Here is a 23,113-nt window from a genome sequence, read left to right as displayed (position 1 = left end):
TATTTTTCATAACATATTGTTTTGGCTGGAGATATAAACAAAACAATAAATATGTCGCTGGTGGCAGATTACAGCGACTCCTCTGAATCCGATGAAGACACCAGTAGCACATTTTCCGAAGACGGGGAAACAAAATGGTGACCATTCTTATATCCGTATGAAGTATGTCATGCGATTACAATTTATTTGCATTTCCAGCGCGGCACCAGCAGAAAAGGAGAAGACTCCTCCTCCCAAGTTGCCCAGTGCTAACCAAGCTTTTGCCCAAGGAGCTGGAAAGGGAGATGTGTTCAACAATCCCTTCCTGGAGGCCGAGCTGCATAAAACCGCGTCGCTGGAGCGGCACGTGAAGATGGTCGACAACGACGCGCACCAAAAGTTGAAGAACGGCCGGAAGATTTGCTGGAACTTTAGAAGGGGACGCTGCCGCTTTGGCACCAGTTGCCAGTATGCCCACGATTCCGACTTGTCGGTGGATGAGGCGGCGGAGAAGAGTACATTGCCGGATCAATCAGTGCCTGTGGTCGTAGAGGCTGCACCGGGTAATTCCAACAGGCGTAAGCGCCCGGGCTTGGGCGATGCCCTGGAGCCGGGCAAACGGGTTATGAAGTCCTACAAACAGCACAATCCGCAGAATCCGTTTGCTCGGCATTAGACCACACCTGCATCCGTGATGCGCAGCAGACAGTGCCCCCCATCAGGGCCATATGAGTTCGAGATGACGTAAATGAAACGCAGGCCATCGTCCTGGAGGGTGAAGTCCTCTTCCTCTGTAAGCTCCACCGACAACCTGAGCGTGGCAACCGAGCTCCAGTAGGATCCCAGCATGGGCTCCAACTGCTGTCGCGTCACTTCCTCAACGTCGCCATCTTGCTCGCCGTCATCACCACAGCTATCTGTTAAGATAAAGTTGTAAATAGTGTTAATTCCGTAGTTTACATAAAAAAAACTAGAACATACCTTTATTCTTTTCAAAGAATGACACGTTCCCGATGACAAAGGCCACGCCCCTGAGAGCGAGTTTCCGGATCCTGCAAGCCAATTCTGTCAGCACTGACTTTCTGACGTCCCGCATCCTTCGGCCGCGGTGGTAAGCGAAGCAAGCGGCAAGCGAATCAATGAGGACCAACTTCGTTTGCATGGAAGCCTGTGTTTCGGCGGTCAATTGCTGATCAAAGGAGTTTAGCAGATAATTTATATCAGCACTAGTAGCAGCCTGCACCACACGGATTTCTTTCATGGCCCTTTCACAGGCTTCTGCATCCACTTTTCTGGCCCGCAGCATGTCCTGTATTCTCTTACAGGAGAATTCCCGCTTGGTGTCTATGAATAATACTGCCTGGCTATGCTTCCAGACGAAATTTAGGGCCAACGTGTACAACAGCTGAGTCTTGCCCACGCCTGGTTGACCACAGAGTTCCCAGACTCTGCCTGGCTTGAAGGGCTGCTCCACGGAGTGCAACAATTTGTCCAACCTGGTTTGTGGTCAGAGCTATAAAGTTGTAGTCCTGGTACAATGATACAAGGACTTACTCTTCGATTCCCGTCTCGTAATTCAAGTCCGGAGTGCCTTCATCTACTGAACCTTTTGGCAACAGAGACAATTCCTTCTTCAATTCTCGAACTGATTGTATGTTTATTGCCCATAGCTCGTGGAGTTTCTTCTCATCCGCATCATAAAAGTCGATCAGGGAGCATATGTTGTTCTTACTGAGTAAATTTAATTGGTATTCGGATAGCAATTTCCCCGTGCTCGTTTGCAAAATCATAAGCCTGAGGTCCATTCTGGGCGCCTTTATTTATTTATATTCTTTTCAACAACGTATTGAAATCGAACTATCGTCGATGATAGCTTGTCCACTTTATAAATAATCGATAACAGTGCGGCTAAATTTAAATTTCACCAATCAGTAAAATAAATTTAAATGCATGCAAAAATTACGAATCGAGAATATAATGTTTTAAATATTGTGTTTTTAACAATATGTACTTGCCAAAGAAACTACCTAAAGGTAAATAAATTTTTAATCAAAGTACTCGTTAAAGAGTCGATCATTGATTAACTAAAACAAGTTGCCACTCGAATCACAACATGCATATTAATGAGTGTTTATCTTTTGCATAGCAGCCGCAACTCAGCTCTTAGTTGAGATACGGCACGTTGTGCCAATAAAAAAAAGTCCCTAAGAGGAAATGCTCAGTTCGAAACTGACTCACGTGTGGGGATCACAACAAAGCTACAGTGTTCCCCCGATATCAACAATTTAAATTGGTCATGCAACATAAGCGAAAGTTTCTAAATAACTTTAGTTGGTACGTTAAGGATAAAATAAGAAATTTAAATAAATAAAAAGTAAAAAATTTATAACCGAACTACTTTTGCTATTTTACGATAAGAGGCTTCACAATAGGAGAGCATACATGCATATGCCTTCGGAATAAGAGCTCCACCACACATATGTAAGTGTATCCCGTCTCTTTATCTGAAATCTTGTCGCCTCTCGTTGGAGGCAATGAATCCATTTCAAGACTCAGTTGAGTTACAGAGATGAACGAGGAACCTCACGCCCACGAAAATTTGGTTGCCAAAGCTCAGAGATCCGGCTTTGCGGATGCGGAAGTTGCCAGCACAGGTAGCGAGAAGAATCGCAGTTCCGGTGCGTCAGCTATTGTAGCTGGTACAGAACCACCAGGCAATCCTCAGGCTTCAAGACCCCAATCACTGAGTATATATCTACTCGAACCATTTATTTTAATCCTGCTGTTTGCCTACAACTTCTCATGTAAGTCCAGTGAAGTTATCTTAGGGCTTTCGTATCACTAAGGCTATGTGTACTCCCCCGGATTTTAGCAACCGTTCTGAAGAATGAAGTCATCTACCAAAGCTGCACGGCGGGTTTTGGATATCCGGATAGCGTTTGCCAGCTGCTGGGCACCAAAAATGTCACTAATGAAACAAAGGTGGTGAAAATACTCTGTGAGGATAAACAAATTGATTTAATATTCTGTTTTCCAGAGAATTGAGGAGCAAGTGCAGCCATACGCTGCGCAGGTCACACTGGCGATGCGATTGGTGGAGTGCTTTATTCCCGCTTTTTGTGGACTCTTTGCTGGCTCCTGGGCGGACCACTATGGACGCAAGCCCCTTCTCATGTGCTCCTTTCTAGGTGGGTGCGATCCCCCGCTAGTCAGAAGATGCCTATGTGCTTAACCTGTAATGCAGGCTACGGCCTTCAGTATCTCATTTCAGCTGCGATTGCCTACTGTGCCATGCACACCCAAGGTCTGGTCAGTCCCTGGTGGTATGTGCTATCCATCATACCGCTCTCCTGCTTGGGAAGCAGTGTCACCTATTCGGTGGCTGCCGTCTGTCTTATTGCCGATGTCTCCGACGGAAGAGTTCGTTCTTACAGGTAGTTAGGCAAGGAATCGAGTGGATTTACTATTACTCATGGGATTTATGCACCCTAGGATGATTGCCTATGAACTGGCCATATATGTGGGCCTGCTCCTTGGTAGCCTTGGTTCTGGTTATGCATACGAGGCCACGGACGCGTACATTGTGTTCAGCATATCTGCAGTTTGCATTTTCACGGCTGTTTTTCTGATGGCACTCCTCCTACCGGAGAGTTTGCCCGCCAGAAATAGGACACTATCAACGCCATCGACTGGCACTGGTGTGATTGCCATGCTGAAGAGCTTGTGGAGCACCTACTCGAAGCCTCGAGAGCACCAGAATCGCTTCATGCTCACTATCATCATGGTAGTACTGCTCCTCACCGCATTTGTATCGGGTAAGTTCCAAATTTCATAATTTAGCATGCAAGCGTCGTTTAAAACCGAGGTGATCATACGGGAAAGCCCTGAAATCGTTTAAGTACCTATATCGTTTTGGCACTTCAAGATTTCATAAATCGATTGAAATTCTGAAATGGGATTGTTATTAATTGCCACCTTATTTTGTTTGCGGATAAGCATTGACAAAGATCTTGGTTTGATATATTCATTTTGGCTATCACCAGACGGCAGCAACTCGGTGTTCTATAAGTTTATGAGGATAAAGTTCCATTGGACCGTAAAGCAGTTTACTGAATACGAGACCGTTGGCATTTTGGTACCCGCAGTGGCTGGTTCAGGTGGAGTTCTCTTCATATGGTCGCTCCGCAAGGTGAGTTGTATGTGAAGCCGGCTAACTAGATGCTTGACCTGTGACCCCTTTAACTGACAGTGCACCAATTCGGCAATCCTGTGGCTGGCACTGGTGTCCCTGCTGAGCCACTGCTCCAGCAGCCTGATGAAGGGCTTCGCCTTGGAGAGCTGGCAGATATACGTGGCCATTGGGCTGGGTGTTTTCAAGTCGCTTGTGAACCCCATGTGTCGCACCATGATCACCAATCTGCTGCCGGCTGACGAGCGGGGTAAGTACGGATGCCATGCCTTATGGCCATGTTCTTCTCACACATCTCTGTGGTTTCCCCCATCCAGGTAAAATCTTCGCCCTGCTTGGCGTCTTGCAAGCACTTTCCCCCCTCATATCTTCCACCTTGTACGTTGCGATCTACACCCGTACACTGAACACAGAGCCGGGGATTTTCAACGTGTTTAGCGCCTGCTTATTTGGCATCGGCATTATTCTGCTGGGGTAAGTTTCTATGACCCAAGTGCGATAAGTTTCTAATGTGTTCAATACCAAATATTTCAGCACGGTTTGGCACAAGAAGTCGAGAAATCTGGTGTACTATGAGCCGGTTTTCAAATGATTTATGGGCGAATCGAAGTGGAGAATGGAAGAAAGCGCCAGTCATGCCAAGTTTTGGCTATCACTTACACAGGTGGGCTGGACTGGCTTTGGGGACTCCCTCGACTCATCCGTATATCAACTCGAACCTATTTACATACTCGATTGTCGCGCAGTAACCTATACAAGCCATACAAATCCAAGCGTAGAGTTTGGGGAACTGTGCTTTGCCAATATCTCGAGATCTCACTCTCCCTTCCCTTGGGAAAAATCGTTTAATTACAGAAGCAAAATATTTTCTCATTAACAAAAATATGGGTTATTATTGCAGCCAAGCTGTGGCGTGTGCGCAGTCACTTGACAATTCTTACGGAATATCTATAAAAATGTCAGGATGTGCGCACTTCTGTACATATGCCCCACCAACGATTGGTGCTAACTACGGATCTGAGCGAGCGCTAATTCCACTCGCTAATTTTAAATTAGTCGCCAGGTTTTTTACACCCTTGATCGAGATGGGTCTTGTGGCCGCCATCTACTCGAAACCCGAATGGAACTCAATTTACGCACGAATTTAGTGACCCAGCGGAGCAAAACGAAATCCCTGGAATTCTGGGTGGATTCAAGCCGACCGTATCGCATGAATTGTCATTGGGCCAATTAAAATGAATGTAAAAAATGATCAAAATCAAATACCATTATAATTATAGCGATTTTATTCTTGCATAAGCTTAAATTTCCATTCCGCGATTTTCAATTTATTTAACTGATAAAAAAACATTACTTGTGGTACAAAAAGTGCACAGATACACATTTACTTCATCAGGTATTCCCCTCGGTTATTTTGGCCATCGGTCGGTGGAACCACTAACCACTTTTCGGACGCCCATGGCTCTGGCTCGTGCTACTCATTTGCACAATTCAAAGATGAAATCAAACGAAGCATCCAAACTACGCTTCTCACGTTTCCCCTACCCAACTTTCGGTGAGTTGAGCTGGTAAGGTAGGGCTCCGGATCCAATTTAGCCGGTCCGGCGTCGAAATGCAGTTCTATGGGCTTGGAATCGAATCTGGATAAGCGGGAGTGCGGCATATTTGCCCATATTTTCCGCCGGGGAATGCAATTTCACGGGAATCCAACTGATGCGGCTCTAGATGAACAACTGTTCGCCAGCGCGACTGTTGTTTACCTGGTGTGTGCTCATGTGTTGCCGCTTCCTCCGCCGCCGAGAGACCCGCTATAAAAGCGCACGGATTTCGCGGAAGCCGCTCATTTCGAGAACGAAACTCTATTTGTATCGTCGCCGTCGGATTGGAAGTGGATTTCGGTTTCGTGTTTCCGACTACTGTGGCAATCAAGCGCTTGAATTATAATAGAATTTGGCATTAGTAACCCATAAATCTGATCGGCTGAGCTGGGCGCCAGGGGTTTTCTCTACGGGGTGTTCCGACTACGGTTACGTGACAGGTGTTGCAATGAGCCATTGAGGAGGAGGAGAAGGAGGAGGAGGAGAAGCCAACAAGTTCGGCAATTTGAAGCTAGATATTCAAGAACTTGTCCACCAACAAAATAGCCATGGTCGAGAAGGCGTCCAATGCGTTTACACTGGAAAAGCTCCGAAATCTGCAATGGGAAAAGGTGTTTCATATGTTTTACATCGAACCGGTTGTGTTCATGCTGCTCTTCTCGCACACGCTATCGGGTGAGTTACCCGCCCCAGTGCCTCAGTGCCCCAGTCCTCCGAGTCCGCCACCTAGAACCTATCACCAATTCGGCATCTTGTTCAGGCACCATCCAGCGCAACCAGGTCATCTACCAGACGTGCACGGTGATATTCCACTACAACGAGAGCGACTGCAAGCAGCTGGATGTGAAGAACGCCAGTGCGGAGATCAATGTGGGTTACAGTACGGCGGAAGCCACCAGTCCAGTCCACTACCGAGATCTGATCCTACTCCTCCGCTTTGCAGGCCATTGAGACGGAACTGCAGCCGTATGTGGCCAATCTGTTCCTGGCCCGCACCCTCCTGGAGAGCATTGTGCCAGCCTTCTGCGGCCTGTTCATCGGCTCCTGGTCGGATCACTATGGACGCAAGCCCCTGCTCATTGTTTCCATGATAGGTGAGACCTGTTTTAGTAACTTCTACCTAAACGTGCTAACTAACGATTGTTGCACAATCAATAGCGCGGAGAAACGTAAACACAATCGAGCTTCTCTAATTTGTAATCACTTCTATAGCTTTTTTATATATACAAAAGTTTAAAGCTTCAGTTAGAGAGGAGGGAAAATGGGTGTCAGACTTGTTATTTGAGTGCAAAATATTTAAAACGACTCTAAGCTCAAATAATATAGATGTACAATAAGGGATTGTGAAAAAGAACGATTGTTATACATTTCCATATCATCCATCCTGCGCAGGATTCTCGGCATCATTCCTCATGATGGCCGCCATCTGCGAGTTGTCCAGCTACTATGTGGTCAACCCCTGGTGGTACATCATGGCTGCAGTGCCCCACTCCCTGCTCGGCGGCAATTGCGTCTTCTCGGTGGCCGCCTTCTGCTTCATCTCGGACATTACGGACTGTAAATCGCGTCCCTACCGCATGATCTTCATGGAGTCGCTATTCTTCATTGGACTGACAAGTGGATCTCTGCTGTCCAGCTTTGTGTACGCGGCTGTGGGATCAGCGGCGACCATTGGGATTTCCGGCTGCATCGTTACCTTCGCGACGCTCTTCATCATCTTCTTTGTGCCGGAGAGCTTGCACTTCCATAAGGAACAGGAAACGAAGAATGCGATTGCTGCAAATGTCGAAAAGGAGTGCATCGACACCAAAGTGCCTATAACCGCCTGTGACCTCCAGTTGGACCGCGTGGCGATTGACTGCCCGCCGAACTTCATGAACGACGAGGAGCCAGGGAAGGAGAAGAGGATGGAGTTGCCCACACCGGCAACGCCTGCGATGAGCTTCGACGACGACCTGTTGGCGAAGTACGTGGAGCGGCTGCCACAGAAGGCGGAGGAGCGCAAGCGCCAGGAGGCGGAAGAGCAGGCCAAGAAGGCGGGCTTGTTCAGTATGGTGCACATCAGGGACATGATCAGCACCTGCTTCAAGCGACGCGATCATCACGCGCGCGCCATCATCTGGCTGGTTACGCTGGCGATGTTTCTCTCCATCTTTGTATTCGGTAAGGTTCAGCATGATCTTCCTATTAATTCCATAGCTAATTAAGTCCAATCGCTTTTAGATGGAGTGATGACAGTGATGTACCTATTCGTGCGCGAGAAATTCCACTGGACTGTGCGGGACTACACGTTCTTCGAAACGGTCAGCCACCTGGTGCCCATGATTGGCGCACTCATCGGTTTCCTTGTTCTGCGAAAGGTGAGATTTTTAAATGGCGCCCACCGTGGGGCATACGATATGCTTTTGAGGTTATCCTTTCGTTATAGGTCTTTCGCCTGTCGGTGGTGACCCTAGCACTACTGGCCTTCTTTTCGGAGATTCTGAACAATCTGGCCAAGGGCTTTGCAACGATGCCCTGGCACATGTACCTTTCGGTGACCCTGGGCGTCTTCCGCTCCATCTCAGGCCCCATGTGCCGCACAATAGTATCGAACATAGTGCCTCCCTCGGATCTGGGTGAGTTTCGTGATTGGTTAAACCCAGAGCACCAGCTGTTTCATTTTAAGAAAATTAACTAATTTGCCTCTCACCGACCACAGGCAAGATTTTCTCCATCAAGAATGTTTTGCAGTCGTTTGCACCGTTCGGTAAGCTGGGCTAGTGTCGTTTGATTGTTGATTACTTTACTGACTCTTTGGCTGCTAATTACAGTGGCTGCACCCTTGTACACCCTCATCTATAAGCGATCCCTGACCACCTATCCGGGTCTGTTCAACTTCGTCAGCTCGTTCCTGTACCTGCTTTCGTTCGTGTTTATCGGGTGAGCTTAGCGCCCTGAACCGGCACTACCACAATGGGAGGAGGAAAGCCCCTCTCCAACCTGCTAATTGATCACACATTCCACCTTCCCCTACCCCCTTACAGATATGTCTTGCGGATCAAATACAGGCACAAGCAGCACTACGCCAAGGTTCTGAAGTGAGGCGGTAAAAAATTAGCACGTGATCAACTAACCGAGCAATAAAGATTTACAAGTGGAGCGAATTTAAAGATGCGAATCCGGAAAGCAGGCGCTTAACTATGAGGGATCATCAGTTATAAATTGAACGAATGGATCTTTGTTTGACTTGTTTATTTATATGTTAAATTATTTGTAATTTTGTTTTAAAAATGTATCTAGCTATATATCTGTACTCCTAGAGTAGACAATTAAAAAGTCGCACCATCTCGCCCTTTCATTAGTTGAATATCGGGTATGTATGTATATCTCTTGTTGTACCCATTAATCGTAGTGTAAAAGGGTATACTAGATTTTATGAAGATGATTAGGAAGTGTTTCCAAACTTATAATGTATACATATAAACATTCTTGGAAAGAATCACTACCCAGCTAGACCTAGATTCGGGAACTATAAAACATAAGGTTAGGCATCCAAGTTCCAGAGCGAGGCTATTCACAAACCGTTCCAATCTCGCACGCCCGCACTTTTGAAAATGTTTAGATTTTTAATTTCATCATTCATCATTTTCACTTTATTGTTTGTTTTGCCAATTTCGAGAGAAGTGCCATAAATATTTGGTCACGTTCACTCACAAATGAATTTTTGAAATTTCTGCGTCGTTTCAATAGTTGAGTCGAGGAACTCGACGATAGCGTTCCTCTTAACTATAATATTTGTTAAACTGCTCTTCCGTTTTTTTTTACAAAATAAAACAATTTAAAATATTTAGAGCTTAAGTTATTAAATACCACTGCACTTTATTTAAATATACATATTTATTTAACCTAAGTCTTTGGTGAATTTTATATGGCTGACCTATGAATTTCTATCCTACAGCTTGCTGTTTACAATGGTTTAGGCTTAGCCTAATTGGCATAGCAAATACATCTCCGCAATAATACTTATATATACATACGTATTGATACACTGGCCTATGAATGGTTCACAACTCCATTGGGTCAACTTCCTATGGCCTGGTAAGCGCTGTTGCTGTCCATAGACTTTTGAATGCCGAAAACCGCGCTGTAATGCGATGTTAACTTAGTAAGTATAATACAATTTTCGGAATGCGAAAGGAAAACTCACGCCGACATGCAGTAACACAGGAAGTACAGTCCCACACTGATGAAGTTAAAGATGCCCGGATAAAAGTTGACTGTTGCCTGGTATACGGCCGTATAGAGAGGTGCCGCTCCCAAAGGAGAAATGGACTGCAGGGAAGTAGTTAGCGAGAAGATTTTACCTACGAATGGAACAGGCATTAGTACATATATAGAAGGTCCATGTTCTCCTCCAACTTACCCAACTCCGAGCTGGGAGTCACGTGCGACAGGATGGCCTTGCACATGGGCGACATGACGCCCCGCATCATGCCCACTATCAGGGCCAAGTACATCTCGCTGCCATATACGGCCGTGGCTCTGACCGTGCTCTCGAGAACGCAGCAGGCGAAGGCCAGGAGCGTCATCATGATGGTGGACAATCCCAGAAGGCGACGCAGTAGGATCATAGCGATGGTACTGCCAACCACTTGAATGACCACCCTGGCCGCGTTAAACACACTGTAGTCCTGGACCGTGTAGTCGAACTGCTTCCGCATGAACATGTAGTTCACTGTGGACTCGCCCTCTGGAATTTGACCGACTAGTCAGTTCCTCGTCTGGAGCAAGCATCGATATCAACGTCACTCACCCATGGCAAAAACGCAAAGTGTCAGCGACATCATCACAAACCAGATGATAGCACGATCGTAGTTCTCCCGCTTCCTGATGCAGGTCTTTACGAGGACCTTAACCAGGTCCAAACGGAAGAACTCGCGTATTCGGGACTGGGCGATAATTACGTAAATTAGCAAAAGCTGACAGTTGATAGAGAACATTGTACTTACCCCAGTTTGCAAATCTTCAGACTTCAGACTCTCGGCCACAAAGAAGTAGACGTATATGAGCGCAATGGAGATAATGGATCCCACCAAGATAAAGAGTATTGAAGCTCCAGTAGCCGCATAGATGTAGCCACTAGCCACTCCGCCAGCCATCATGCCCAGGCCAAGGGCAGCTTCCATAGTCACCATTCTGGGAGAAAATTCATTAATGAGTATAGGATAGTTAGGTCAAATAAGATTCCTTCGAAGTAATCTCTTTGAACCACTCACCTCATGGCCCGCTTATCCTCGGTGGCCACATCGGATACATGGCAGTAGAGGATGGTGATGAGGGCGCAGGTGCCTCCGCTGAACACCGATGGCACAGAGGACAAGAGAAACCACCAGGGACTGATATTGACGGCAGTCGTTATTTGAGTAAGAACAACCAGGATGATGGCGCTGATAAAATAGCCTACGAAATAAATCAGATACTTAATAGAGTTCACCAGATCATGAGGTATTCATATGGCATTCTCACCTGTGAACGTGGATAGCAGGATGGGCCTTCTGCCGAACTTATCTGACCAGGGACCCAGGAAGAGGCTTACTATGGCGGGAACGGTGCTCTCGAGCATCGAGCTTATCATTGTGATGGTCGAGGCATACTCCTGAACTTGCCCCTCGATCTTCTGCAAAATGGGAACTCTGTTGATAGGGGATTCTCTACTGCACTGGAGATAAGCCCGGCAAGCTGTCGTCACGTTTCCATGACTCACTAGGTCTTTTGGCCGGGCTTAACTATCTACCCACATGCATGTCGAAATATTATTCCCGATTTGTGTACTGTGGTCGATAACTTATTGTGATAAGACGAGTCATTAGTCATAAACAATTTGGGTTTACTTTTGTTGTGGTCAACTGATAAGCAGAAACAGGTGCGACAAAGGTATAAGTTAACTGAAGATATCAGGCAACGGAAACCATAAACACATGCATAGTTTTCAATCCGCATCCAAAGTTAACAAACATTTAGATGTTTTGGAAATAAATATGGAACGAATTACACTTTACCACAAAAGGAAAACAACAAGAAGGTATATAAATCGGGTTTTTCCCACAACAATGACTGCTAATTGAAATGCAATTATAGAATCACTGAAATCGCATTCATTAAAGTTTATGCTTAAAAATACGTATACGCCTATTGCTTTTCAACTTGCCTTAACCTCATCGGAGGCACGATCCGTACCGAGAAATGGCTCGCATTCGGTAGCATTGTATTTCATGACCGTGACGCAGGTCTGGTAGAGTATCTGGTTCTGGTAAACGGCATCTGATGGAAACAATCTGATTTATAGACGCGCCCACAACACAGTCAACACATCTGTACACACCTGTTAGGAATCTGCCAAAGAAAACCAGAAATACGGCGGGCTCTAAAATAAGCGAGCGGGGTCGTTTCAGCCAGCTAGCGAAAGTCCGATTGCTGGGTGGCGGCGACTGCACTTCGGTGTCCAGCAACTCATCATCAGCGCCAATAATTGGCTCCTCATCATCTCTCGGCATTTTTGATCAGTGAAGGTCACGGTCTTATCGCTCACCTAATGCAACAAAGCGATCGCAGCAATTATCGTGTAGACAAAGGAATTAGCGATTCATTCAGCCAAGCAATATATCGTAGCGGGAACTCAGTTAAACCTCCGCGCGCGCCGAACTCGAGTGATAGACTAACTGGAGGGAGCAGCTGAAATAGACGACGTAAACAAACAAAGCGAGCGATTGCCAATTTGAGCACACCAAAGCGTTTGCTGCGCCCTATCTGCGCCCGAGCGGCTCCCTCTCGAGAAACCTCACTCCGCGACACACAATTCCAATTCGATTTATGCTCAAAGATATTGAATGCTCGATGTTTTCACAGTTTATTGTCACACTGTAAACAGTTAAGTCGTTTGTTCTTAACTTAACAATGCTTGCACATGCAAAACACAGTCCAGATAGCAGATATAGTATATATATACATATAACGGATAAAAATCATAATAATACTTGCACAAATATACGAGGAGTACAAACACTAGATTAATTTACACAAATAGTTTCTAATCTTTAAAAACGAGAGCTCTTTGCAACGCCTGCAGAAGGAATTTAACTTATGAGATACATTCTTCTAAATCGGTGCGCTTGAGAGCTGGTTAGCTGCCAATGGCCTGGTAGACACTGCTGCTGCCCATTGACTTTTGGATGCCGAAGATCACGCTGCATTGAAAAGTATTCGCTTTAAACTGAACTTGAACTGTGTTTGGTAGGACTTACGCTATCAGAATGTAACACACAAAGTAGAGACCGGCGCTGATAAAGTTGAAGGCTCCGGGATAATTTTCCAACGTTGCCTTGTAGACGGTTGTGTACAGCGGAGCAGCGCCCAGAGGCGAAACCGATTCCATGGAGGTGGTCAGAGCAAATATCTTGCCTAAATGGTTTCAGATAGTTTTAGTTAATGGTATTTGAAGGCTACGCTAAGCTCTTTGGGCCACGTACCAACTTCAGTCGCGGGTGCAACGTGCGAGAGAATCGCGCGGCACATAGGTCCCATGACGCCACGCATCATACCCAGCGTCATGCCCAGATACAGCTCCTGCCAGTAGACAGCTGTGGCTCGAACCGTGCTCTCCAGAACACAGCAAGCCAGGGAGAGCATGGCCATGGTTACGATGGACATCTTTAGAACGCGGCGCAGTACCACCATGCCGACGATGCTGCCCACAATCTGGATCACGATGCGAGATGCGTTGAATAGACTGAAGTCCTTAATGGTCCAGTTGAATTTATCCTGCACGAACATGTAATTTACAGTGCTCTCTCCCTCTGAAAGCATTTTTAATTTTATATCTGTTTAGGGATCTTAAGTTTAAATTATGTTACCCATGTCGAAAATGGCTATCGTAAGTGCAATCATGGTAAGCCAGATGATTGCGCGATCAAAGTTGGCGCGCCTCTTAAAGCAGGTGCGAATCAGGTCCTTGACCAAATCGAAACGGAAGAACTCACGGACTCGCGACTAAAATGAGGAAAGGAGAGTTAAGATACCAGTTTCCTCTTAGCTCTAGAAACCACTTACTCCGGTGTGTATTTCACCTGGATTTAGGCTTTCAGGTACAAACAGAAGCACGTACATCAAGGCAAACATCATCAGGCTACCAGCAATGGAAAACAACACCAGAGCATTTGTGGCAGCATAGATATAACCACTGGCCACATTGCCCATCATTATGCCAGCACAGAGGGAGGCCTCATTGAGGACCATTCTGTCAAATAATATATCAAAATGAAATGGCATTTGTTGGATTGATAAATAAAGGCTTCCCACTCACCTCAGAGCCTTCTTTCGCTCCTTGGCCACATCGGATATGTAGCAATAGATTCCCGTAATCAAGGCGCAAGTTCCGCCGCTTAGGACGGAGGGAACCGAGGACAGGAGGAACCACCATGGACTTATATTCGTGGACCTCGTTATGTACGTGATTACTATCAGTATGAGTGCGCCAGTAAGGTAGCCTTTAAATGTAATAAGAGGTTATTATACAAGGTGCAATTAAGATGGCCTGGCTGGTAATAATGTACCCGTAAAAGTTGTCAGCAGGATTGGCCGCCTTCCGAACTTGTCGGACCAGGGACCCAGGAACAGACTTGCGAAGGCAGGAATAATGCTCTCTAGCAGAGAGGTTGTCATCATAATATTTGCAGAATACGTCTGTACTATCACCTCGACTTCCTGAAAAAACAGAAGTTCACTTTAGTACACTGCACAACTGTGGATGAGTCAATGTGCCATATCTCGTACGTATAATTATAATTTCAACGCTTTCCTAGCAAATACTTCGATACTGCTTCGAAATGCAGTAACAAAGGATTTTACTTACTTCTATTCCGGCAGTTGATAAGCCTCGACTGGCGTTCTAGTTACCTTATCTTTAAGCACCAAACAATGGCAGTTTTGCATTAGATTGAATCGATTTGCTAATTTGATTTTACTTTGTCACGTCGGATGCTGATGCTGATATACCAAGAATAAGTAGGTCACGTCTATGAAGAATGCATTAATCTCGGCGAGCCAAATGCGAAATACATTGTTCTATACAACAGTCATAATAGTAGCAATTACTCGTAAAGCAACTTAATATTGTGATAAATTAATTGTGGTTTTAAAACTGTTCAAAAGCATTATTTTCGTAACTTAAATTTAAGTTTTTGCTTACAGTTACTGAATAAATTTGTTAAAAATTGTCATTTTCCTCATCGCCATAAAATCACAACACGAAACGCCCAGCAAAGCAGCGAAAATAATTTGCACAGAGATATAAACTGCTCAAGCCAAAACCAGGCACGAGAACAGCAACTACACAAAGTACAGATATCAAATTGAACATGATGATATGTATATACTATATGGTTGTGGGTCAAATTAAATACTTACTTTATCCGCGTCCGATCCGCGATCAATGCCCAGCAACGGTTCACATTGCGTGGCATTGAATTTCTCGATGGTGATGCAGGTCTGGTAGAGGATTTGGTTCTGATAAACCGCCCCTAAAACGCACACAAAGTTAATTGAATGATGCACCCAATCGGATTTACTGCCCTATGGTCGACATACCAATTAAATTTCTGGCGAAGAAGATTAAAAAAACTGCGGGCTCCAGGATGAACCAGCGATAGCTGCTGTAGTCATGAGGCGGCGGTACCGGAGGTGGGTCCACCTGCTCACTGCTGGCCGCAGATGATGCGTCCAGTATGCGTGGCGCCGAATCTTCGCCAGTCTCCACATCGGTCACCAAAGCCTCCGTATCTGAGCGAGGCATACTGCCGTTCCGTCCCCTCAATACTTGCTAGCTATCGCGAACAGAGCTCGGTGAAGCGTCTGGCTTCCACCAGTCTACCGGAGATAATGGAATTTACAATTCATTCACCAGAACGCTGCGCAGTTCCCTCAAAAAGTCTTCCAAACGCGACGGCGAGTTTTCAGATACTAAAGCTTCAGCTGCTTTACTGCTGATTAACGCGTATTTATCGTTGCTTAAATCCCTGGTACGTGTATTATTTTCACAAATACAGCTGGTTGGATTCTCCCGCAGTTAACGTTACGCTATTCGAAACTTTCTAAATGCAAGCAGCAACAGCTGATTAACTTCTTCTTCTTCTGTGTTATTGTTTTGATTTCGATTTTCGATTCTTATTGCTAGGGATGCCAACTTGCGGCGAATTAAGAGTTTGTGGTTTGAATTTTCTGTGACTTTTTACTGGTTATTTAATTCAATTTATTTATAATTTTAGTAGCGTCGACGGTCACGCTCTCCTCGCGAGTCTCGTTCCCGCTGGTCATGACGGCCACGGTCACGTTCTCGCTCTCGTTCCCTATCGCGGCGATCTCTGTCGCCGTCCCTGTCGCGCTCCCTGATACTGTCGCGATCCTGGCGCTCTCGTTCGCGATCCTGGCGTCCACTGTTTTGCCGGCGGTCATAGTCCTCGTTGTGGGTGTCCCGATTACGCACCCTATTTCGCTGGCGGTCGTAGTCTTCCAGTTCGTCGTAGTAATCTCGGGAGCGGGCGTTGTTGCCCTGCCCAGATCTTCGGTCGCGCTCCCGACTGCGGGACCTTGATTTGGAGCGAACTCTCCGTGGTCGTCTCACTGCTGTAGAATTCTCTTTAGGCCGATTGGTCTCGTCCGCCTTCTCCTCGTCGCTGGGCAGTTCGTCGTCCAAGTCCTCATCCAGCACTGACACTTTGGGCTCGATTTCGTTGTTCTCCTCGAGAATGGAGCGCTTCTGGATTCGGGGCAGTATAATGTCGCAGACACGGTCGTTGCGCAGCAGTTCGTCTATGTACTCATCCATGTAGACAATCTCAAACTGGCCGGCGCGATTCTGGCGGCGCAGCTTTCGATTGTCGATGTACAACGGCTCCAGGTACTTGTAGCAGTCCAGGGCAGCTCCTGTGAGACGTAGATAGAAGGCTCCCAATGCTCGCACGTACTTGAACTCCTCGTTCTTGATAAACTCCACTACGATGTCCTTTTCCGGCTGAATCTGCAGCATCTTCAGTGTGAGGCAGAGGAACTGGGTGGGCTTGATGTTGCCACCGTAGACGCCACCGACGAATCGCAGCTCCATTGCTTTGTCCACCAGCAGCTCTGCCGTGAGAGCAAAGCACTGCTCCTTCCAGTACTTAGAGTCGTATATCCTCGAACGGATGATCTTCTCGATGAGGTACTGCGGATTGGTGCCGTGCACGTTTTTGGCCTCCTTCACCGTGCGGTTGGCCATTTTCAGTTGGACCCTGGTTCCTTGTCAATCGTAACTCAAGTAGGACTGCTCAATCCAAAAATTCGGGTTTATACTTGTTGGCAGTAGTGCAAAATGTGAAAATGCACCAAATATATTTATTTATTTTTCGGCGTTTGCCAACCAGAGTGGCCAGCTGCGTAAGAGAGAAATATGCCACTCCGCCAAGCGCATACACAAAGGCGATAACGATAGGACACGACAATCGGTATCGGGTGACGCATACGAACAACAGCTCCCAGACAACTAAGAAACGCAATAGCAGGAAAAAACGTACTTGTTCGTTAGATTCGGGTAAAAAAACAGATCAGCCAGGATGAGTTTCTTCGGGAAGATGTTCGGCGGCAAGAAGGAGGTGGCCCCCACCACCGGCGAGGCGATACAGAAGCTGCGCGAGACGGAGAACATGCTCATCAAAAAGCAGGAGTTCCTGGAGGCCAAGATCGAGGACGAACTGAATATAGCCCGCAAGAATGCGTCCAAAAACAAAAGAGGTATGCATGGAGTCCGACGAGGTCCTTGGAGTCCTAGTTGGTCACTCAGGTGGGACAAGGGGAATGACTCATTGCTTTGTTTTTGTTGCGGCCGCGAGGCCTCCTCCCAGTTAATCAGTATCCCATACTGCCAGCAAATAGAAAACTCAATAAACAATATGTATCTCTTTGCCTTTTCACCCGCATACCATTCGATGCCTGGACGTGTCCGCAAATCGCTCAGAACGTAATATAAACATTACTTTTAATACCGAAAACAAACATAAGCCATGCAGTAGAGTAATTTCAAACCACGCATTGCGCATTGGCCAAATCATATTTCGAATATATACATAAGCCAGTCCTCGAAACCTTCTAATCCACTTGGAACATTTTCAGTGGCTCTGCAAGCTCTCAAGAAGAAGAAGCGCCTGGAGAAGCAACTCCAGCAGATCGACGGCACCCTGTCCACCATTGAAATGCAGCGCGAGGCTCTGGAGAGCGCCAACACAAACACTGCCGTCTTGACCACGATGAAGAATGCCGCGGATGCCCTCAAGACAGCCCATCAAAATATGTGAGTCATGGATTTGCGCCATTGTATCAACCAGGCACTAACTTTCACTTTCATGCAGGGACGTGGACAAGGTGCACGACATGATGGATGACATTGCCGAGCAGCAGGACGTGGCCCGCGAGATTTCCGATGCCATTTCCAACCCAGTGGCATTCGGTGCCGATCTGGACGATGAGGATCTCGAGCGGGAACTCGACGAGCTGGAGCAGGAGAACTTTGATAAGGAAATCATTGGCATACCCGAGCCGACGCCCACATTGCCAGAAGCACCCACAGAAGATTTGCCTGAGAAGGCCAAAGAAAAGAAAAAGGCGACAACCACGACTGCAGCGGAGGATGATGGTGAGTTCAGTCACCGCATTTGGGTCCACATTCGGTAATTAACTATTACCTTGCATTACAGATGATCCAGTCATGAAGCAGCTCTTAGCCTGGTCCAACTAAATCAGAGAGCTATTGAAATCTCCTTACTGTTCTGAAGTTTCACCCTATCGTTTTTGTTTAATTTAATAATCAATACTGCTGTTAATTAAGCAAAATTTTAGTTCGAAGCGATGGAGAGAATACAAGGCACTTATTCCTTTGGCAATTCAACAAATGGTACATAAAATAGGAATGTGATTTTAAAATAAACGAAATGAGCATAGTCAGGCCTCACATCAGCAAAAGTAGGTATCAACGTAATTTCATATTTGATTTCTTTATTTTGAATAACGCTGATTGGCCATCAAGTGGATCCAGATCTGATATTCCAACAAACAAATGTAGCTTTTTGATAAAACCCAAATATGTTTTGTGGCACTCAAACCTTTCGCAGTCTTAGCTTTTTATCGAGCGATTCAAACGAAAATAAAAACAAAGCCTCTCGACTGCAGGTAACTCAGTAGCCGCGAGAGGCACAAAAAAAGCATCAACCAATATATTTTATTTAAATACAGTTTTTGCTTATAAGCAAGTTCTGAATAAAACCCCCCAAATGTATCATTCTTTGTCTTATCAACGCGGATAAGAGAACATCTTATCTTACAAAAAACCCACAACACCACTATTTTAGTCACGATACACTTTCAAGTTGAATGCATTCTTGTGTACACTTTTATTACAAATCGATCGGTTGTACATCAATGTCATTTTAACTATAGCTTGGGCAATCTATGTACTACGGACTTTGCTAGTTGGGGGTCAAGTAGGATGGAGGCGCTCAGGTCTGCTGCCTCAGACCCTTCACATATCGCACCGGAACCTCTGGCAGGTAAACGCAGACAAAGAACATCAGTGGTCCGAACGCAATCATGCAGATCAGCCAGTAGATCAAGCCCAGGATTGTGATGGCGTCCATATAGAAGGAGGAGGAGGAGGAGGGATCGATCGGACAGCACGTACAAGTGTGTGGGGGGTGAATGAATGTCTTGTGTAAAATTGTAAATAAATAACTAGTATCACTAAACACCGGACTCGGCCAATGGAGATGGTGCAACAAGGCAAAAGGCGGTTGTTGCCGCTGACGACGCTCCGATGTTCCTAATAGGGTATCAGATATATATATAGCTGCAGGTCACTTTAGACACGGATCGCGACTCATCCGACTGGTGCTCCGATCCACAATCGTCTGGTAATCTTCAAGCGCGCCACCTTAAACGAAACGAAATGAAACGAGAGTTGTTATTGCATCAATTGTGGTATGGCAATTTCTACCGCGATCGCGGATCTTACAGCGTGCTGAGAGAGTGCCCAATGGTAACTGCCCAGCTGCTCCACTGAATCACGCACTTATGTACACACCACCTGGCAAGGCCCACGCCCAGATTGGTTATTTTCGGGGCTATCCCCGGCCACTCACATTCCCCGAGCGCGGCTTACTCAGCTGTTCGCAGCGCCAGTTAATTCGCAACTGATTCTTAACTGGTTATGCAGTTCCAGACCAGATCCCCCCAAATATCAATATCGCCCACTTCGCTCAGAACTCAGAGCCAACCTGGCCGAGCGATCTACGTTCAAGGTGAGCCAACGAATGAATCTATGACCGCACAAACTGGTTTGCCAGAACGTCGGCTACGCTCTTCTGGCATTTAATTAATCCCACTGATCGAGCTTAACCCCTGTTCATTCGAAAATTGCAGGCATTGAACGCCTATCTGGTCGGAAATTACTGCACCCACAGAAGCCATTTACTCATGGGCTACCACGTCTGATAAGGCGGTTGCAAGATAATCAAAATATTCCCTGTGCCAAGTAAACAGGGTCATAAACTACATAGGAACTGCTCCAAAAAGGTGATAGAAATGGAGAAACTAGGGAATACGAAGGGAATAGGTACCCTACGTGCCACTTGACTGGTTTATATAACAACATTGGGGTCATTGATCGAGCTATTTAACCAGATTACCCGCTATATATACTTTATACTTTATATATATATAAGATACAAGTAAGTTACTCCCTGAGGCCACGTAACTATGTGGGGAACCTGCAGCAATGTTACAAAAATTTTAAGGATGTTACACCTATCATTTCAATCTTATCTTGATTACAATTTCTTATCTTCATCCCTTGAATTCAAAGATCTTTTGATTAGCATTCAAATAATCTACTATGAATCATTCTAATTAGTGCCTAACTATTTATTTTCTGAGTAGTGGTATCTCTTCTTATTTCCAATTTTGAACTGCCAAACGGGAACACAAATAAAGATGCCAGTTAACTCAAGTTCCTCCTATCTAATCTGTCCCTTAAAAGAGGTACACTCCAACCAACTCACATGATGTAGAAGTAGTTGTCACTGTCCTTGCGCTTCACATCGCACGGATTGCCGCTCTTGCTGGCGACGGAGCTGGTGGCTCCTGGCTCGGGATCCGTGTGCTGCGAGCTGGTGCTCCAGCTGCGACCCCAGCGGCTGGCGACTGAGGAGCCGGGCACATTGGCCTGTCTGTTGCTGGGCAGGCTGCCATCCTTGGTGGAGCCGGCGAAGAACGACTTGACGCTATCCATGGTGCGACCCTCGCTACAAATCTGGTTACGATTGGCCGTGTGTGTGTATGTGCGTCGAGCCTCCGCAGAAACGCCCGAAATTGATAAAGCTAAAAATATATATGTGAAGACACCATAATTTATTTATTTTGACTGAAATCTTGTTTTTTCGGTGGGCTCGTGCCCCTCTAGCTGTTTCCAAGTGCGGGGATCTCCTCCACCGGCCGTCGTACGATCCAAATTGAATTTATTTAAGGTGCGGTTGGAAAACAAGTCGGGCTATTGATAAGCTCTTGGTATACATCTATTATTATCGTATCTGCTCCAGGTGGGGTGGCCATCTTGGAGCTTCATACTTGTTTGTTTTCTTTGTGCTCCACCCGGGGGGGGAAGAGTATTCTCCATTTACGTGGGCTGATCAAACAGGCTTTGGGAAAACGGCAACTAAGTGGCAAATGCGACGCAGTTTCAACTCGAATCTAAATAAGTATACACACACATACATATGTATGTATGTAGGTGTTGCCGCATACATATTATCAATTAGCAGTTCAGAACAGTTCACTGGCTAAGCAGATCGCTGATAACGTGGTCGAGAATCGGCGGAAACACGCGCCGCCCTCGGGAGCCATGGGAAATAGTTTAGTTGTTTGGGACTCCGGGTCTACTGGGCTCCGATCAATGGGTTAGTCGGACGTGGCCAGATAACCGGGCTGCGGGCCTTGAAGAGCACCAAATGCAAAGTGGACCGAGACTGATAACCGGACGAGGTCAACCCATTTTAGTCAACCATCCAACTGACCTACCTCAAATGATTAGTTCACTCCCTTTTGAGGATCGCAGGACGTGACTCCTGGGGCTTCGCTCTAACTCCAGTTGCTCCGCTTGGTTTGGCTTTTTTTGAGTGCACTCCCACAAATAAACACTCGATCACCTGCAGTCGCGAGGAGAGAACTGTGAACCGTTTTGCACAATGTCTGCGATCGCACTGAAAACGAAACAAGGCACGGCGTCGGCATCGAGTGTTTTTAGTTTTAATCAATTTTAAATGCGAAGGCGTCGTGTTTTGCCGCTGTGTGAGTGGCTACCACGCAGCACACACACACATGCAATCGCCGCTCATGCACTGGAAGAAATGGCGCGTGTCTAAAATTAAGTCAGGTACAAGTTACCACTTTATTCAGTGAATATATCCAGAAAACATAAATACTAAATGCCACTGCTTAACTTTAGGTACATTAAATGCAATTCTTTGTAAAGAAATAACTAGGTACGTACACATTGTTCGGATTGTGCTTGTTTCTTCAAGTGTACGTCATATGTTCGGTGTAGCAATGTGTATTTCCAAGAGTTTCTTGGGGTGTTGGCGTCGTCTGGAAAGCGTCTGGTTTCTACATCTGTGGTACATTGGTACCAAACATTAGTTTGTTTTGGTCGCCCTTCTAGTTGCTTCCACACATATGTTTTGGACTGTTTTGGCTGAATCTATGCGGTGAATACACTTACCTTCTACCTGGTTCATCGCAGATCAGCCTTGTCCTCGTCGCACTTCCGCCCTCGCTCTTTGTCTCTCTTCTCGGTCTTGTCTAGTCTTTCTTTCGACTTTTGCCTTTTTATTGTGCTCCGATGCATGTTGATTGTCGTGGACTTTGCACCCTCAGTTTTCCGCTGTTGTAATGCTCGTTTTACGCACTTACAGGGGAATAGTCGACTAGGAAAGCACTCTTTACCCGTTTAATCTGGATTTGTCAGCCGATAATTCAGTCGAATTAATTCTGTTGAATTCATATATAAATAGATCAATTTTATGATTCATTAACCTATTTAATAATTGGTTGATATCTTTGGGAAAGTGATTAAACTCAAGCAATTCAACAATGCAATCTATTCTTTGTATTGAAATGATAAGAATTAAAAGAATGTTGCTATGAACTTATAAAATCTTTAATGAGTTGCTTTCCCTTTTAATCTAATTCCACGTAATCTTAACTTTCTAAAGGTGCTGAAAACCCAAGATACTTT

The 23,113-nt window shown here is 45.8% G+C and overlaps 10 protein-coding genes across 14 annotated transcripts; 4 read left to right on the top strand and 6 right to left on the bottom strand.

The window, feature by feature from the left end:
* Window position 1: 1 nt before the first annotated feature.
* LOC120284440 lies at window positions 2–959 on the top strand. Its single transcript, XM_039292318.2, has 2 exons — window positions 2–137; window positions 199–959. Exons 1-2 carry the CDS (start codon window positions 52–54, stop codon window positions 653–655), a joined length of 543 nt encoding a protein of 180 aa, XP_039148252.1. The 5' UTR covers window positions 2–51; the 3' UTR covers window positions 656–959.
* LOC6733677 (DNA repair protein RAD51 homolog 4) lies at window positions 652–1,836 on the bottom strand. Its single transcript, XM_002080688.4, has 3 exons — window positions 1,534–1,836; window positions 961–1,475; window positions 652–896 (listed from the first exon to the last, which is right to left on the bottom strand). Exons 1-3 carry the CDS (start codon window positions 1,782–1,784, stop codon window positions 652–654), a joined length of 1,011 nt encoding a protein of 336 aa, XP_002080724.1. The 5' UTR covers window positions 1,785–1,836.
* A 680-nt stretch (window positions 1,837–2,516) lies between these two features.
* On the top strand, window positions 2,517–5,632 carry LOC6733676 (proton-coupled folate transporter). 3 transcript variants are annotated; one of them, XR_005543694.2, is made up of 10 exons: window positions 2,517–2,783; window positions 2,852–2,961; window positions 3,017–3,167; window positions 3,224–3,413; window positions 3,472–3,794; window positions 4,023–4,168; window positions 4,229–4,418; window positions 4,486–4,642; window positions 4,703–4,832; window positions 5,070–5,632. XR_005543694.2 is itself a non-coding variant. In XM_002080687.4 (9 exons), exons 1-9 carry the CDS (start codon window positions 2,549–2,551, stop codon window positions 4,758–4,760), a joined length of 1,560 nt encoding a protein of 519 aa, XP_002080723.2. In that variant the 5' UTR covers window positions 2,517–2,548; the 3' UTR covers window positions 4,761–5,632. The 3 variants fall into 3 exon arrangements, 2 of the variants coding, with proteins under 2 accessions (XP_002080723.2, XP_016026648.1); XM_002080687.4 differs by having other exon boundaries at window positions 4,703–5,632; XM_016167192.3 differs by lacking the exons at window positions 2,517–2,783; window positions 2,852–2,961 and having other exon boundaries at window positions 3,103–3,167; window positions 3,238–3,413; window positions 4,703–5,632.
* Window positions 5,633–5,773: 141 nt separating this feature from the next.
* Window positions 5,774–9,129, top strand: LOC6733675. The gene is made up of 9 exons (XM_002080686.4): window positions 5,774–6,441; window positions 6,527–6,636; window positions 6,710–6,860; window positions 7,159–7,929; window positions 7,990–8,126; window positions 8,195–8,384; window positions 8,468–8,515; window positions 8,580–8,688; window positions 8,793–9,129. The coding sequence occupies exons 1-9, from the start codon at window positions 6,315–6,317 to the stop codon at window positions 8,848–8,850; spliced, it is 1,701 nt and encodes a 566-aa protein (XP_002080722.1). The 5' UTR covers window positions 5,774–6,314; the 3' UTR covers window positions 8,851–9,129.
* A 477-nt stretch (window positions 9,130–9,606) lies between these two features.
* On the bottom strand, window positions 9,607–12,472 carry LOC6733674 (proton-coupled folate transporter). The gene is made up of 9 exons (XM_016167704.3): window positions 12,131–12,472; window positions 11,957–12,069; window positions 11,275–11,425; window positions 11,025–11,208; window positions 10,758–10,944; window positions 10,562–10,697; window positions 10,172–10,498; window positions 9,956–10,112; window positions 9,607–9,892 (listed from the first exon to the last, which is right to left on the bottom strand). The coding sequence occupies exons 1-9, from the start codon at window positions 12,300–12,302 to the stop codon at window positions 9,829–9,831; spliced, it is 1,491 nt and encodes a 496-aa protein (XP_016026647.1). The 5' UTR covers window positions 12,303–12,472; the 3' UTR covers window positions 9,607–9,828.
* Window positions 12,473–12,631: 159 nt separating this feature from the next.
* Window positions 12,632–15,913, bottom strand: LOC6733673 (proton-coupled folate transporter). Its single transcript, XM_002080684.4, has 9 exons — window positions 15,391–15,913; window positions 15,211–15,323; window positions 14,358–14,508; window positions 14,108–14,291; window positions 13,855–14,041; window positions 13,659–13,794; window positions 13,275–13,601; window positions 13,050–13,206; window positions 12,632–12,992 (listed from the first exon to the last, which is right to left on the bottom strand). Exons 1-9 carry the CDS (start codon window positions 15,593–15,595, stop codon window positions 12,929–12,931), a joined length of 1,524 nt encoding a protein of 507 aa, XP_002080720.2. The 5' UTR covers window positions 15,596–15,913; the 3' UTR covers window positions 12,632–12,928.
* Window positions 15,914–16,010: 97 nt separating this feature from the next.
* LOC6733672 (pre-mRNA-splicing factor 38) lies at window positions 16,011–17,237 on the bottom strand. The gene has a single exon (XM_002080683.4). It carries the CDS (start codon window positions 17,054–17,056, stop codon window positions 16,064–16,066), a length of 993 nt encoding a protein of 330 aa, XP_002080719.1. The 5' UTR covers window positions 17,057–17,237; the 3' UTR covers window positions 16,011–16,063.
* Window positions 17,238–17,261: 24 nt separating this feature from the next.
* On the top strand, window positions 17,262–19,038 carry LOC6733671 (charged multivesicular body protein 4c). 2 transcript variants are annotated; one of them, XM_039292317.2, is made up of 5 exons: window positions 17,262–17,568; window positions 17,792–17,794; window positions 17,947–18,124; window positions 18,183–18,466; window positions 18,528–19,038. In XM_039292317.2, exons 1-5 carry the CDS (start codon window positions 17,391–17,393, stop codon window positions 18,566–18,568), a joined length of 684 nt encoding a protein of 227 aa, XP_039148251.1. In that variant the 5' UTR covers window positions 17,262–17,390; the 3' UTR covers window positions 18,569–19,038. The 2 variants fall into 2 exon arrangements, with proteins under 2 accessions (XP_039148251.1, XP_002080718.1); XM_002080682.4 differs by lacking the exon at window positions 17,792–17,794 and having other exon boundaries at window positions 17,265–17,568.
* Window positions 19,039–19,196: 158 nt separating this feature from the next.
* On the bottom strand, window positions 19,197–19,463 carry LOC27207513. The gene has a single exon (XM_016183193.3). It carries the CDS (start codon window positions 19,461–19,463, stop codon window positions 19,326–19,328), a length of 138 nt encoding a protein of 45 aa, XP_016026645.1. The 3' UTR covers window positions 19,197–19,325.
* On the bottom strand, window positions 19,197–22,740 carry LOC120284441. 2 transcript variants are annotated; one of them, XM_016167703.3, is made up of 2 exons: window positions 20,883–21,201; window positions 19,197–19,756 (listed from the first exon to the last, which is right to left on the bottom strand). In XM_016167703.3, exons 1-2 carry the CDS (start codon window positions 21,110–21,112, stop codon window positions 19,744–19,746), a joined length of 243 nt encoding a protein of 80 aa, XP_016026646.1. In that variant the 5' UTR covers window positions 21,113–21,201; the 3' UTR covers window positions 19,197–19,743. The 2 variants fall into 2 exon arrangements, with proteins under 2 accessions (XP_016026646.1, XP_044778586.1); XM_044922651.1 differs by lacking the exon at window positions 19,197–19,756 and adding an exon at window positions 22,598–22,740 and having other exon boundaries at window positions 20,879–21,201.
* Between the last annotated feature and the right edge of the window lie 373 nt (window positions 22,741–23,113).

Source organism: Drosophila simulans, chromosome 2R, assembly GCF_016746395.2.
Source record: "Drosophila simulans strain w501 chromosome 2R, Prin_Dsim_3.1, whole genome shotgun sequence".
In the NCBI taxonomy this organism is placed as follows: domain Eukaryota; kingdom Metazoa; phylum Arthropoda; class Insecta; order Diptera; family Drosophilidae; genus Drosophila; species Drosophila simulans.
The sequence above is the reverse complement of the archived record's forward strand: the minus strand, read 5'-3'. Positions and strand labels throughout refer to the sequence as shown.

Bases quoted from the DNA above. Each gene is read 5' to 3' on its own strand.
- LOC6733677 (XM_002080688.4), bottom strand. From the start codon at position 1,784: ATGGACCTCAGGCTTATGATTTTGCAAACGAGCACGGGGAAATTGCTA. The intron at 1,476-1,533 runs GTAAGTCCTTGT...ACCACAAACCAG, and splicing joins TACGAGACGGGAATCGAAGA to GTTGGACAAATTGTTGCACT. The intron at 897-960 runs GTATGTTCTAGT...TTATCTTAACAG, and splicing joins ATTCTTTGAAAAGAATAAAG to ATAGCTGTGGTGATGACGGC.
- LOC6733672 (XM_002080683.4), bottom strand. From the start codon at position 17,056: ATGGCCAACCGCACGGTGAAGGAGGCCAAAAACGTGCACGGCACCAAT.
- LOC27207513 (XM_016183193.3), bottom strand. From the start codon at position 19,463: ATGGACGCCATCACAATCCTGGGCTTGATCTACTGGCTGATCTGCATG.
- LOC6733674 (XM_016167704.3), bottom strand. From the start codon at position 12,302: ATGCCGAGAGATGATGAGGAGCCAATTATTGGCGCTGATGATGAGTTG. The intron at 12,070-12,130 runs GTGTGTACAGAT...TGTTTCCATCAG, and splicing joins CTTTGGCAGATTCCTAACAG to ATGCCGTTTACCAGAACCAG. The intron at 11,209-11,274 runs GTGAGAATGCCA...TTTATTTCGTAG, and splicing joins CCTGCTATCCACGTTCACAG to GCTATTTTATCAGCGCCATC.
- LOC6733676 (XM_002080687.4), top strand. From the start codon at position 2,549: ATGAACGAGGAACCTCACGCCCACGAAAATTTGGTTGCCAAAGCTCAG. The intron at 4,419-4,485 runs GTAAGTACGGAT...TCCCCCATCCAG, and splicing joins GCTGCCGGCTGACGAGCGGG to GTAAAATCTTCGCCCTGCTT. The intron at 4,643-4,702 runs GTAAGTTTCTAT...CAAATATTTCAG, and splicing joins ATCGGCATTATTCTGCTGGG to CACGGTTTGGCACAAGAAGT.
- LOC120284440 (XM_039292318.2), top strand. From the start codon at position 52: ATGTCGCTGGTGGCAGATTACAGCGACTCCTCTGAATCCGATGAAGAC. The intron at 138-198 runs GTGACCATTCTT...TTGCATTTCCAG, and splicing joins GAAGACGGGGAAACAAAATG to CGCGGCACCAGCAGAAAAGG.
- LOC6733673 (XM_002080684.4), bottom strand. From the start codon at position 15,595: ATGCCTCGCTCAGATACGGAGGCTTTGGTGACCGATGTGGAGACTGGC. The intron at 14,042-14,107 runs GTGAGTGGGAAG...ATTATTTGACAG, and splicing joins GAGCGAAAGAAGGCTCTGAG to AATGGTCCTCAATGAGGCCT. The intron at 13,795-13,854 runs GTAAGTGGTTTC...TCCTCATTTTAG, and splicing joins CAGGTGAAATACACACCGGA to TCGCGAGTCCGTGAGTTCTT.
- LOC6733675 (XM_002080686.4), top strand. From the start codon at position 6,315: ATGGTCGAGAAGGCGTCCAATGCGTTTACACTGGAAAAGCTCCGAAAT. The intron at 8,127-8,194 runs GTGAGATTTTTA...CTTTCGTTATAG, and splicing joins GTTTCCTTGTTCTGCGAAAG to GTCTTTCGCCTGTCGGTGGT. The intron at 8,385-8,467 runs GTGAGTTTCGTG...CACCGACCACAG, and splicing joins AGTGCCTCCCTCGGATCTGG to GCAAGATTTTCTCCATCAAG.
- LOC6733671 (XM_039292317.2), top strand. From the start codon at position 17,391: ATGAGTTTCTTCGGGAAGATGTTCGGCGGCAAGAAGGAGGTGGCCCCC. The intron at 18,125-18,182 runs GTGAGTCATGGA...ACTTTCATGCAG, and splicing joins AAGACAGCCCATCAAAATAT to GGACGTGGACAAGGTGCACG. The intron at 18,467-18,527 runs GTGAGTTCAGTC...CTTGCATTACAG, and splicing joins GACTGCAGCGGAGGATGATG to ATGATCCAGTCATGAAGCAG.